The 13203-nt window shown below is 42.1% G+C and overlaps 1 protein-coding gene across 4 annotated transcripts in view; it reads left to right on the top strand.

Moving 5' to 3' along the window:
• The window catches only part of rabgap1l (RAB GTPase activating protein 1-like), an 85067-nt gene that overhangs the window by 57046 nt on the left and 14818 nt on the right, over positions 1-13203 (top strand). For all 4 annotated transcript variants that reach the window (XM_028404797.1, XM_028404795.1, XM_028404796.1 and 1 more), the window contains 5 exons: positions 1077-1151; positions 2542-2667; positions 4413-4556; positions 7710-7751; positions 12232-12360. In XM_028404797.1, the coding sequence (XP_028260598.1) occupies positions 1077-1151; positions 2542-2667; positions 4413-4556; positions 7710-7751; positions 12232-12360 (516 nt within the window). The remainder of the gene's footprint in view (positions 1-1076; positions 1152-2541; positions 2668-4412; positions 4557-7709; positions 7752-12231; positions 12361-13203) is intronic.

Raw genomic sequence — 13203 nt, 5'->3', positions numbered from 1 at the left:
ACACTGGACTTTGTTTTGTTGTTTTATCTGTTATATAATCATGAGCACAGGCAACTGAACTTATCTCTCTAGTGCTTGATTTTGTTCATACCATACACCAATATTTGTCACTGTTAATGTGAACTTGTTCTGTAAGCATTCATGTTTAAACTATATCTTATCTTCCTCCTCTGTGACAGCTAACTCAAAGTTTCAGAGTCGGTTTGTGCAGGAATTTCTGTTCTCAGAATATGTAAACAGATGACGTTTTTGCGATGGGAGCAGCCATCTTCGTGCAGTCATGTTTGTTTGAACAAGACGTGACGCGAGTATCGGCAGCCTTTAACGATTCCGATACTTTGAAATAAGGCCAGTATCGGACCAATACAGATACCGGTATCGCCCACCCCCGTACATCACATCCATAGGGCTAACTGTATCAGCAAGGATCAGTTGAGGATATTTGCTAATGTTAAAATGTTATATATTAAAATGTTTACATGAAACAACTCAAGGGTAGTGAGCTAGTCTTCTATAGCCCCGCCTGAACTGACCCTCCCAGTAGACAACTGTGCAATAATGTGGTCACTTCAGTATGTGGCTGACTACTGCTGATAATAATAATAATGCATTTATTTATAGGCACCTTTCAAGACACTCAAGGACACCTTACAGAGCACAGAGTTAAACATAATAATATTAATAATTTAATAATTTGGGTTTAAGAGCTAAAGGTTGGTCAAATAGGAATTCAACTGTTGTGTAAAGAGGTGCAGCAGTTTGTTAGATAAGTTTAAATATTAAGAAAAAAAAACGGGCCAAACTTACAAGACTTCTTCCTCTGTAGACCTCTGAAGACTTCTCCTTGTCTCTGTGTGAGCTTGGCAGCTCAAAGCTACATTAGCTTCTGCTAGTATAACACATCTAAATTTCTGGCTGAACAGTTGATGGAGTCGCACTGTGGGTGTTGGAGACACACAGGTTTTTCAGGGGAAAATATGAGGCTGAAAATCCAATGTCGGAGCATTAAGTAAACTTATTGAAGTCACTGACCTCTGGAGTTTAATGTTTTCTGTCTCTTTCTACCTTTCTTGCAGGCATACTCTGTCTATGATGAGGAAATTGGATATTGTCAGGGTCAGTCGTTCCTCGCCGCTGTTCTCCTGCTGCATGTGAGTGAACTTCTCTATCTATCTGCCTATCAACCATCCATTTTTCCACTTTAGTTATTTTCCGGTACATGATTTACACCCAATTAGGCTGTTGTTTTGTGAGCATGTTTACATTCTATTACAATGATGTGTTGTGTGATAAATGTACCCCTTCTGCTTTTTAAAATCTGTCTCCAGCTGATTGAATGTTACTTTTGTCACACTGAGACCAGAAATCAAAGAAATGATCAAACAATTTAAAAAAATGTCAGCGTCAACAATGTCAACAAGGCAATACAACTGGCCGAGTGAAAATAGGCAAATAGAATGTTTGTGGCTGAAAAGAAACTTGCTGACAGCTCAAGGTCTTATAATAGCTGATAACAGAGTTGTAGGTGCACTGGCAGGCAGCTCTCTTTACTCCTCTTCTGCTGCTTCTTGGTTGATGTTTATGTGGTATGAAACACATCTGAAATCTGGTTAGAGGAAGTTATTAAAAGCCAGATGGAGAGAGAGACAGAAGAGTTGACACATGGAGGTGGGAGTCCCAAGTGAAGCAGAGAGAGTGTGGAAAGTCTGGTTGAAGTCCAAGTGACAAGGGCACAGAGGTTAAAGAGGAGTGAGGCAGGGGGTGGAGGAGAGGAGGAGAGGAGGAGTGAAGTCAGTGGGAAGGAGAAAGTCACAGACAAAAGCAATAGAGTGCAGAGAACAGAAAGAAGTTATGGAAAGAGGTGGAGGCTGTAAAAGGAAGGAGGAGAAGGTGAGATAAGGGGGACAGCAGCAGTAAAAGAAAGAGAGGTTATACAGGAGGAGGAGGAGGAGGCAGACGGGTTTTAGAGGAGGAAGAGGAAGGGAGGGAGAGGTTATAGAAGAGATGTCAGGAATATTAATAGAGGTTCAGGTTTACCTGCAGGAGCCCATTCAGCCCCAAACACATACTGTCACTCTGATTAAATATCACCTCACCGTCTGCGTGACTGTGTGTGTGAGAGAGGAGAAATAAACCCATATACACACACGCAGACACACACAAACAGCATTAAGCCTTCTTTCATACCTCTTATCTTCAGCCATCCACTGATACACACAGAGACAGTGAACACATACAGACTAAAAACAACATTTCATGCACATGTAAACACCTTAACATTTGTCCCTTTATGTACTCTACACTTTCACCTTCAGATGTCTATCAGAGATAAAGAGAGAGACATTGTTTCTGCTGCTTTTTGTATGTAGTAGATTGCTAGAGTTTACCTACACTTAAAAAACTTTGGCCTGCTCTGGTGGCATTACAGTGCCTTTAATCATCAATAAGTCCTGGTTTCTTTTATGAATAGCAGAAACATGTTCATTTGTTAAAAGTTCCAGTGCTTTGTGTAGTTGTTAAATTATCCATGTGCCGTTTCAGATGCCTGAGGAGCAGGCCTTCTGTGTGCTGGTGAAAATCATGTATGAATACGGGCTCAGAGCGCTCTACAAGAACAACTTTGAAGACCTTCACTGCAAGTTCTACCAGCTGGAGAGGCTGATGCAGGTTAGTGATGCAGTGCTTTATAATGTTCGCAGTCCAGATGGAATGTGTTGCAGTGGGCTATAAGCACGGCTCTGAATGGAGAGATGAAGCGAGTCGTGCCTGTGTTGGAGGGAGTCAGCCCATGCAGGCTTCTGCCTGCTAGCCTTTTCTTTGGGTGCATATCTTATAATAAATAATGAAATTGCTCTAAACACAAATTACTGAAAGACTCTCCTCATAACAACAGGTCATGCCTGGTGTCATCTACACCAGGGTTTACTTAGCATTTATGCATAGTGGACTGTTAAAATCACTGTCCCAGTCAGAAGCATAATGGAAAACATGTAGAGAAGATTGAAGCCAGGCGTCTTGTAGAGCTTTCTTGAAGACGTTTCGCTGCTCATCCAAGCAGCTTCATCAGGTTTAACTGTCTTCTCTACGTGTTATGACCTGGATGACTGAGAATCTTCATCAACAATGGAAGACATGATGTTTTTTCTACAACAGTAACAAGAAAAGTCAGACAGGGCACATTGCCTTACAAAATGTTTTTGTGTTTTCCAAACAAGCAAGCACAGTTCTGATTGTATTCATTTTGTAGAATGTGTTACCAGCGATTGCATCATCTTGCGGGTTCTCACACATTTGTTGTTGCCTTGTTGACTCTTTATTTCTGGTCACAGAATATAATTAAACATATCAAAAATGACTTGGAAGTATTTGTATGTAAAATGTAAAGTCTCTTTTGAAGCTTATGGCTGCTGGTTTAAAGTCCCTTCCCACTCAGGTATTACAGCTTTAATCCACACAAAGAGTGGAGTTTAATTGGTCCCTGAAATCCATCCTGGCTCTGCAACTGTCTGTCAGCATGAGGATCAACTTAGCATTGACCAAACGTGCTTAATGTAAGGACATTAGCATTGACTGCTAATTATAAGCATACAGGTGGGAACTCACTATCTGATCCAGTCATGTGTCATGAGGCTACACAAGTGTCAGCTGTCAAAATGGTTTGCTCTCTGGCTAATTGAATCTTTTATGCACTGTACATGCGTGGATGTACGATAGCCCCCAGGAGAAAAAAAAAAGAACAAAAACTCTTTCTTGTATCTTTATTAGATTAGATTAACACAGCCTGTAGGTGTCATACCTTTTGCCAGAGACTGGTTTTCTTCTGCCTGAATCCTATCTGGTGCTTATTTGGCTCATCTTTCTTTAATTTCTACAGCATGTATGATTGTGTCTAAGTCATTTAATGACCCAATGTCATGATGATGTACTAGATAAGCTATATGATCTCTGCTTACCGGGGTTTCAGTTTTTGGCATTGTAGGCAGGTTGTAAGATGTAGAACAGAAGCCTGGCAGTCAGCACTGAGGAGGCTAAAAACAAACATTAACTGGTCAGCTCTCCCATTTTTTGTGCCAATGGTTGCTTACCACAAGCTTCAGTCTCTTTCTCCTACCTAATCCTAAGGGCAGTGGTACTATCTGGGCTTAGCTAAGCTGACAGTCTCATTCATTGTATGTTTAAAATGTATTAACTTTGGCTAAGCTGAAAAAAAACTTCAAATGTTAGGATGGGTCCTCATGACATGAACAAATGTCAAATTTTGTGATCGTAGTTTTGTGTACTTTGACTTTAAAACACATTCAGTAGTACAAATTCAATAATGTAAATATTAAAATGACTAGGAGATCCATGTCTTTATATTAGATTAATTAGTTTCATCTTGTACATTCTTCTTACTCTGTCTGCTCCTGTAGGAACAACTTCCAGACCTGTGGTCCCACTTCCAGGAGCTGAACCTGGAGGCGCACATGTATGCCTCCCAGTGGTTCCTGACGCTCTTCACTGCCAAGTTCCCCCTCTGCATGGTTTTCCACATCACTGACCTGCTGCTCTGTGAGGTAAAGTCGATGCACTGTACTGGGAGAGGGATTGAGTCCACATTGTCCAAAGTTCATTAAGGGGAAAGTCAACCATCTGGAAATATGAAATTAGTGAAAAGAAGGTAGAAAAAAAATATGCGTAACGAAAGGAGGCATGGAATGGAGGATGGTAACTACAATGAAATGAGGAACGAGATGTAAAATAGAGAAGTATGGAGGAGGGGAGTTAAACTGAACCTCTACTCACCAGCTATCAGTGACAGCAAGCACTTAAAGAACTACACTGTACCATCAGCAGTGATATATCTTCATTCTGCTTGGGCCTTTTAGGGATGATACCATCAATGGTATAATGTCATTAGGACCACTTGCTTAAGTCCGGTCAGCGATCATTCGTGATTCATTTTTGTCCTCTAACAAAATCTGTGTGATTCTGATGTCTCTCTCTGAAATAACAACAATCACAAATGGGCTTTTATGATTTAATTCAGTTGTATTTATATAGGATTAAGTCATAACGCATGTCATCTCAGGGCACTTGCATGGAAAGGTTAAGTCCTGTAGTATAGAGGGAGACACAAACAGCTCTCTGTTGAGCAGCTCTTGGTGATAGTGGTGAGGGAAAACTGTCCTCTGACAGGAAGAAGCCTCTGACTGCATCAGATTCAGGGTGGCTGGCCGTCTGTCTCAGTTTGACAGAGGAAAGGAGAGCAAAGAGAAAAGCTGAGAAACAACAAAACAATAAACACTGGCCAGGTCGGAGGGAAGAGTATCTAGAGATCAGAGAGAGGGACAGAGAGGGAACAGTGTTATTAAAAAATGTGTGTAAAAAATGTCTCATCATAGTTTAAACACGCCCCCTTAACTCTCCCTCCCTGTCCATCACCTGGTGGGATTTTTCATCAACACAGCCAATGACTCCCTACAAGCTGCAGATTATATTTTTTATATTACAGTGTGACTTCACTTACTACAGTGTGTCACAATAAAATGAGCTTCAGCAAAGTTTGGGACTCTTTTCTCAGATCTTTTTGACCTTCTTGTTCCCACTGGAGTTTAATCGACAAATCTGCTGGAGAAATTCACCCCTCTCATACATACCAGCGATGAAACCTGGAAGGGTTTCTCTTGATGTGAACCCCTGGAGTGCAGATCAAAGAGACTTACTTGAGGAGTCTTGTAGCACTGACCGACCATTGTGAAGTCCCTGTTCAAACACAACTTCCATTTCTGTGAGCGTATCATCTGATCTGTGGCAGCACAGGTGAAGAGGCGAGCAGAGTTCAGTCCCAGCTGAACACCACCTGATGGTGAACCGGATCAGGTGGCAGGTTTAGTTGCCAGAGTGACTTGGTGAAGCCAAGTCGTCTGGCTGAAGCTTCGTTTTGGAGCTGTAACATGCAGCTGTGTCATCACAGAAAACAATGTTGTAGTTGGAGCAAAAAGTCAAAGCCTTGAGGCACAACATGTGCACAGACTGTATTTTATTTTGTCTGAGTATTGTATACAAATCGAGAGAAAGTGATGGATTATGAATGTTTTGGTGTTAATTTAGTTAAACTTTGGGGAATAAGACAACAAAGTCAAATGGCCTGTGTGCCTCGACTCTCCTCTACCCCTCTCTCCCTCTCCGCCTTTCTCCCTCGTTCTCCTCAACATTTTCTCCCCTCCTCCCTATCTTATGTCCTCCAGTTGGCCCCAGGCAGAACAATTAAAAGTTTCCCAGGTCTTTCTCGCCCAATGAGCCGCATGATGAGAATCTGCGTGTTAAACCAGGATTCTTATAACCTGCCTCCCCTCTCGGTCTGCCCACCTCTTTGTGACGCTCTCTGTCATCATTTTAGGCTCCCTTAGTTATCTTTGTCTATTACATTCTTCTTATTTGCTTCTTTTTTTCTCTCTTTGCCATTTTCTCAACTTATTTTGTTGTTTTAGCTTCTCATCCTTTGCTAAGGTTGATCATCCAGCTTGTGGCCTAAAGCAGACGCAGTCAGTTATAGAAAATCTGACAAATTTAGTTTTCAACGTAGTATCCTCCTACATGTACCAGCACTTGTGTACAGGAATCACTTTGTAATGACAAACAGCAATGACAACCTCATCGTCCCTGTCAAAATGATCACTTAGTCATTCGGATTAGAATTTGTTTTCTCAGGAAAGTGCTCTCTAATAATCACTTATCTAATATCTAAGAAGAGCTGCATCTCCTAAGCCACAGACCTTTTAATCAGCTCTCCTATTTTCTGAATTATTTATTCTTTTTCCTGATAAATTAAAGATGGCATGTTGCCGTTTATGCATCATGTCATTTCTCACTGCTTCTACCATCATAACATTATTTTCTGTCAGCCTCATCCCTTTATTCATGATTGTCTTCATGTTCAGCTGTTGTCTTTTTTTTATAATGTCTCCTCAAAGGTTTACTTTCTCACATTAGCTCCTTCATGTTTTTCTCTTATTTTTTTTATTTATAAGAGATACTGGAGGAATTCTTCGGAGTTGTGGGTAGTCCCAGTTTTTTGTATGCCTGTATTTTTCAGATTACATAAACAGGGTTTATTTGGAGAAGACGTATCACATTTGTGCTGCGTAAGACATGTTTCATTAGGTAACACCTTCACTTGTCCCTTGGTCCCTTGCCCCATCACCATCCCAGTTGATAACCTCACACTGTATCTCCCCTCTCTGCATGCTCATCTCTCCCCTCCCTGTGAATCAGTCCTGCTACAGTGCACACACTTTGAGATTATCTTCCTTTCACTCGTGCACACCTTTGATCGTGCCTCAGCACTGTAGCTCCATCTTGAGGCCTACAAAGATAGGTGTGCGCAGACAGAGCTCCCCCTCTTTTCACATTCTACATTTATTTTTAGAACTGTCCAGATATTTTTAGCCCTGTGTTGCCATGTGAACTGGTTGTCACGGAGACCAAGGAGACGGGTGTTCCCATGCAGAGATGGCGTCAGCTTTACATTTTCTTTCCTGACACATTCTAGGTTTAGGAAAAAGCTGAATCCAAGAATTAGAAAAGAAACAGAAACAATCAAATCCATATGAAGAGGACAGATGAAGCTTTTGTTGTCTTTATTGGCTTCAAAGTAATTGCTATAATTCATTAAAAGAATGCAAATGACTGTGGTTGTGTGACATTTATTTTTCCTCTTTCTTCAGGGACTGAACATCATCTTCAATGTGGCCCTGGCTCTGCTAAAGGTCAGTTTAAACTAGTTCTCATGTAAAAAAAAAAATAAACCATAAAAATGTTGTCAATTAAAAACATTATTATATGCACAACAAAGTTCATTGGTAGGATGAGACTGTGTGGAGAGACCTCTGATGTCGGGTGTGCCACGGTCTATAGTGTGTTGACATCTGTCGCCCCCTTGTGGTCAAATCAGAAGCTGCATCTGTGCAGTAGGATGTTGACCTTATTAAATACAGAGCTGCAGTTCTGTAGTACACATATATTACACATGTTGTGTCTTTGATGCAAGGGAGTCTTTTTAACTTTAAATCTTACTATTACAGTGTTGGAAACAATATATGAGGAGGTATATGGATTTGACATCTTTAGTCTGCAACCCAACTCCCATATAAGTTCTGTATTGACCATTGAAAGTCACACTTAAAATCCTAGAATTATTATTTTTTCAGACGTATTCTTATTATTACAGCCAAAATCAAAGTGAAATTATAGCTCATATTTTTAACGATGCTTGGCTGCATAAATATCAGATTATGATTGATTTTCCTATTGATAGCTGATAGCACATATGCACACATTAATTAAAGACTACACAGTTGTCCTTTATGTGTTCCATGACTAGAATATCAAGTTTGGAGGAGGAATTTTATTGGGCTTAAGAATCCCTCGAGTGCTGATCAGAGCTTTAGCAAATGGGAAACATTTGGAACAACTAACAACGCTGACATCACGCTATTTTCCAAACTAGAATAAAGAGCCAGAAATGTATTGCAGAATGTAAAAATGCTTGTTTTTTTATTGTACACCATCTGTAGGTTGCTGCTTTCACAGAGCAGAAGGGTGTAGGTTTACTAGTTGTTTTGATATCTGATCTTTTTGTGGCTCAGGGGGTCGATGAGTTCACAACGACTGTGTCATACTGCATGTCTGGGTCTTTCGGTTCACATTAGTTTGATGGGACAGTCTTTGTGGGCATCACACTGACACTTCAGGAAAACATAGTGATGGGGAACACTGCATGGTTGTCTTGTCATGCTTTAGTACTGAAATAAAGTAAATTGTCAGCAGTGTTGAGATGAATCTGTGCCTTCCAATGGTTAAAATGTGAATGTGGTAGCTGACAGCTTCCATTATTGATTAAGTTTGACAAGGAAAGTCTTTCTTTCTGTGGGGATTGTGGTTAAAAAAAAATTGTTAACTCATTTTCTGCTGTCACAAAACATCATGGCTGCCTCTAAAAAAACAAAACATAAATTAATATAAAAAAATTTTTAGAGGGAAAATAAAGCCAGCCTGTGTACACTGGAAGTCAGTAATCACAGGGAAATTTGTATAGATGATGATGATGATGATAGTTGGGAGATATTTTGCTTTTACATAGTATTGCAGCTATGGTCAACCTTTCCACTCTATCTATCATACATATTGTTGGTTTTAAAAAGCCCTCCTGTTCTATATTGCTGTAATGTATTCTGCATGTCAGGGAGTGAAAGATGTGGTGGGTGCGATGGTCGGAAATGGAGAACACTAGGATGAGAAGGAGGGAGGAGGAGTGTGGAAGGGGCTTCCACTGCCTGCCTCCCATTGGCTAGGCATGACGGCATTCTCCCCCGAGGCTCCCTCCTCCTCCCTCCGCTATCCATCCTGCACTCCTCTCCGCTCTCATCACCCCTCCCTCCATCTGTGCTCACCTCCCTCCCTCTCCAGCTTAGCAGTCGCCATCCACATCACAACAGGAGCATAAGCTAAATCGTTAGCATTTTGGACCTGAAGGATAAAAGCTCTGTGGTGTTTTTTTTTTTAATGTAATTTTTTTCATCTTTACCTTACATGGATGCCTGTTTGGAGCTTCCTCTCTTCCTCAGTTGCTCATTCTCATCCATCTTTACCTACTGCTCCTCTACCTCTTCCCTCTTCTCTTCTCTGTTGGCTGGATATGTATTTCTCCAACACGCTACCTCTATCCTCCACCCAGACCTCTGCAACGGAGCCGCCCCTGCTAGCTATTAGCTGTTAGCATCACAAAGAGAAAGTGCAAGAAGCAGAGAGTGGAAAAGAGAGAGGTTCTTTGCTTTGCCTCGCCCCATCTTCTTGCCAGGACCAACGCTCCTGATAGTTGAACAACACACACTCATGCAGACACTCATTCATTCAGCCTGTGCTGTTCAGTGGCAGAAGTGACTTTCCATCTGAAAGAACTGGATTCTCTTTTAAGAGATCTACTGGCTGATACACACCGGATGCCTGGCTGCTCCTGCTAACGGAAGCAAGAGGGACAGATGCTGGAGTCCATGCTGGAGCTGCTGCCTGGACTGTGCTTCCCCTGCCTAATGTGGTTTGTTTATATCAAAGGGTTATCTCAGTGAAAACAGGCTATCGTGCTGCACATTTTCTGTTTTACTACCTCTTCTCATCTTGGGTTTTATGCATCATTGGTTTGCCTGTGACACAATGAGTTCAGCATCCACTCAGCCATAAACTCAATGCAAACACGCAGTGCTTCATCTCCTCAAGGCACAACAGTGCCATATTCTCAGTGCTACAGAGACAGAGCACATCGGGTCTGTGTCTCCGATGTCCCAACAACCTCCTGCCCAGGCTTTGGAGAGCAGATAAAAAGATCCATACTGTTATTTCTGGCTATGTGACATTTCCAGAGAAGCTAAAACCTTGTCAGCTTCATAGCAGCAGCAGCCTCTTATTTGGATAGTGGATATAAAAATGCATTCACTGCTTTGATGTGTCGTCTCACATGCGCTGAGCCCCGAGCATTAAGGCCACTCTGCTGTGCACACAGAGGGGGATTTTCACAGCGTCTTTGAAGTCTGACATCGACGAAGAAATAAAAAGGTGGAGTACTTATCCATTGCTGCTGGAGCAGGAGCAGTGGCCCACGTGTTGAGCAGCTTTGTTGCTAGGCAACGGCATACTGGATTGGAATTGGTTTGAGGAGTTTGCCAAAGGAAGATGAGAGTGGGAAGTGTGACTGGATTTCAAAGTGCGTCTGGCAGGTAGCTGGAGGACTCAGCATTATGCTTAAAACAGCCTCAGTACATCATTTTCTGACTGTGATTCTGGCGCACCAATGGGCTGTTACTGGGCTCTGACAGTGGTACAGCTGAGTGGCCTCCACCAACATCTTGTCCACTTCTGTGGTGCCCAAATGAATGGCTACTTCTAACATTGCATGCCTTGGGTGCCGAGGCTCTTCTGCTGAGTCTGTGACAGCATTAGCTTCTTCTTAGAGGGTCAGTCAGCAGGTCCTCACACTAAATCTGAGCTCAGAACTTTGACTGCATCCAGCACTTTCTTCCTTCAAATCGCTTTTTGGAAAAAAAACCCATCCTTATCAGGACCGTCACTCGACACGCTGGAGTCATCTGCAACCCTGGCCCCGGAGCGGGACCACCCCTCTCCCTCGCCCTGTCCTACCCCACCACCATCTCCTCCACAGTCCCCTCCGTCCTCTCCTCCTCCTTTACCAAACCTGACCCCACATCTGCCCCTTCCAGCTGTGCGCAGGGCGGTGGAGGATGGAGAGGGAAAGGCGGAAGACACAGCCCACAGCAGTCAAGCCTCAGCGGACTCTTTCTGTAGGGTAATGGGTCTTCTTGGGATGGGACATCGGCTCTTCGTCCCCAGGCTGCTGGCGGTGAGAGACGGGTGGGGACATGGGTACAGATGTTGAATGAAAGAATCTAAGCATGACTGCCGTGGAGTGCAAGTTTGACTCGTTAATGAGCCACTGCTGACAGACAGGACAGGGGGAATAAAACAGTCAAGCATTTCTCCAAAAAGTGTATTTTTTTAATCTGTTATTACCTGAAATGAAAAAGCCTGCAAATTCTACTCTCGTCAGCTGCTTTCATTTACAAGGCAAGGCATGGGTAGCTGTTTCATGAATATTACTCTGAGAAACCCCTACTCCTAAAAACGCTATTGAAATCCTTTAAATAATGTAATTTGTTGTCTCTATTAGAATTGTGAACGAAACCTGGTCAGAGAATGCTCTGAACACTTAGTCAGCATAGATTTAATGTCTGTGCATCTTTAACCACAAGATGGTGGTGTTGCTGTGTTTACTTTTTGACTGAACTCTGCTCACTTTGAAATCTTTCCCCTTCTCAGTGGCTTAGAGTTCAGACAACTAATATCCTGGCTTTGTGGGTCATTTTGGATGCTGAAAGTGACCATAGTTGAAGTTCCTCCCTAAGTGAATGAAAGCAGATAGTATAGGCAGTACTGTGAAGTTTCTTTTAAAGTTTACAGCCTTCAGTTACAGATAGATATGTGGTAAATGGCTGCTCTCATTGAGGGTTAGGAGCATCCATCTGTTTTTCTGCTCTTTATGATAATATTTTTACTGAAAAACTGTGTCTGAAATCTAATGATAGTCAGCAGAACAATCTTTTGAAGAACTCTTAATCACCCTGTTTCTCTGTCTCCACCACCTCCCCTCTCCTCCCACCTCTCCATATCTCCCTCCAGACATCCAAAGAGGACCTCTTGCAGGCGGACTTTGAGGGAGCTCTCAAGTTCTTCAGAGTCCAGCTCCCGAAACGATACAGAGCCGCAGAGAATGCTCGGAGGCTTATGGAGCAGGCCTGCAACATCAAGGTAAGAGAGGAGCTCTTGTGGTACACTTAAGTGTAACTTGAAGAACTCCTTAATTGTACATATATGCATCAGTCCAGGAGATTACAAGTAAGAGACAGAACTACATCTGACCAGAGGGGTCGGAGGTGGAGGAGGATGCCATGAAGAGTGTTGGCTGATTTGCTGTTTGCTGATTGAACTGACATTGGATGTAGTGTTGGAGTATTTTCTAGGGTGGCCTGGTGAACCACTTATTGATGTGATCAGGTGTTTTGCTGTTTACTAATTGATTTCTCATTCTGGAATGATGCTTTTGAATAGCCCTGAAATGCAGGCAGGTTTGTTAAGCTGGACGGAACTATTCCAGGAACAGGAAAGCTTTGATGATTCTGTGTATATGCTGTGCAGAGAGGGGAATTAAATGAGGTTAATGATTTCCTTCTCTAACATTTAGTCATATTTTAGTCTCATATTTTTCCCCCTCCATATGAAAACAGCAGATACAAAAATGGCGTCCATGGATGTTAGTCATGGTTTTCTTCCAGGCTGTATTTTCTTTGACACGTTATCATCCTCCTACCGACCTTAAAGAGGCTGCTGGCATTTAGGGAATTTGCTGAGGTCACCAGAGACTAAAAGCTCTGTGTATATGATATAGTGTGTGTCTGTGTGTGTGTGTGTGTGTTAGCACTGTGTGTTATGATAAAGGAAGGAAAGAGTTGACAGAGAAAGATGCAACAGATAATAATCCTAATAATAAAACAGCCACATTTTCTGCTCTCTGAGTCTACATACAGTTAATATTTTACATTTGTGACATTTTCTGAATGTTTTATCCAGATGTGAGAAAGATTAGAAAGGCAT

This window comes from Parambassis ranga, chromosome 4 (genome assembly GCF_900634625.1).
Source record: "Parambassis ranga chromosome 4, fParRan2.1, whole genome shotgun sequence".
Classification (NCBI taxonomy): Eukaryota; Metazoa; Chordata; class Actinopteri; family Ambassidae; genus Parambassis; species Parambassis ranga.
This window is presented reverse-complemented; position numbering and strand designations above follow the sequence as displayed.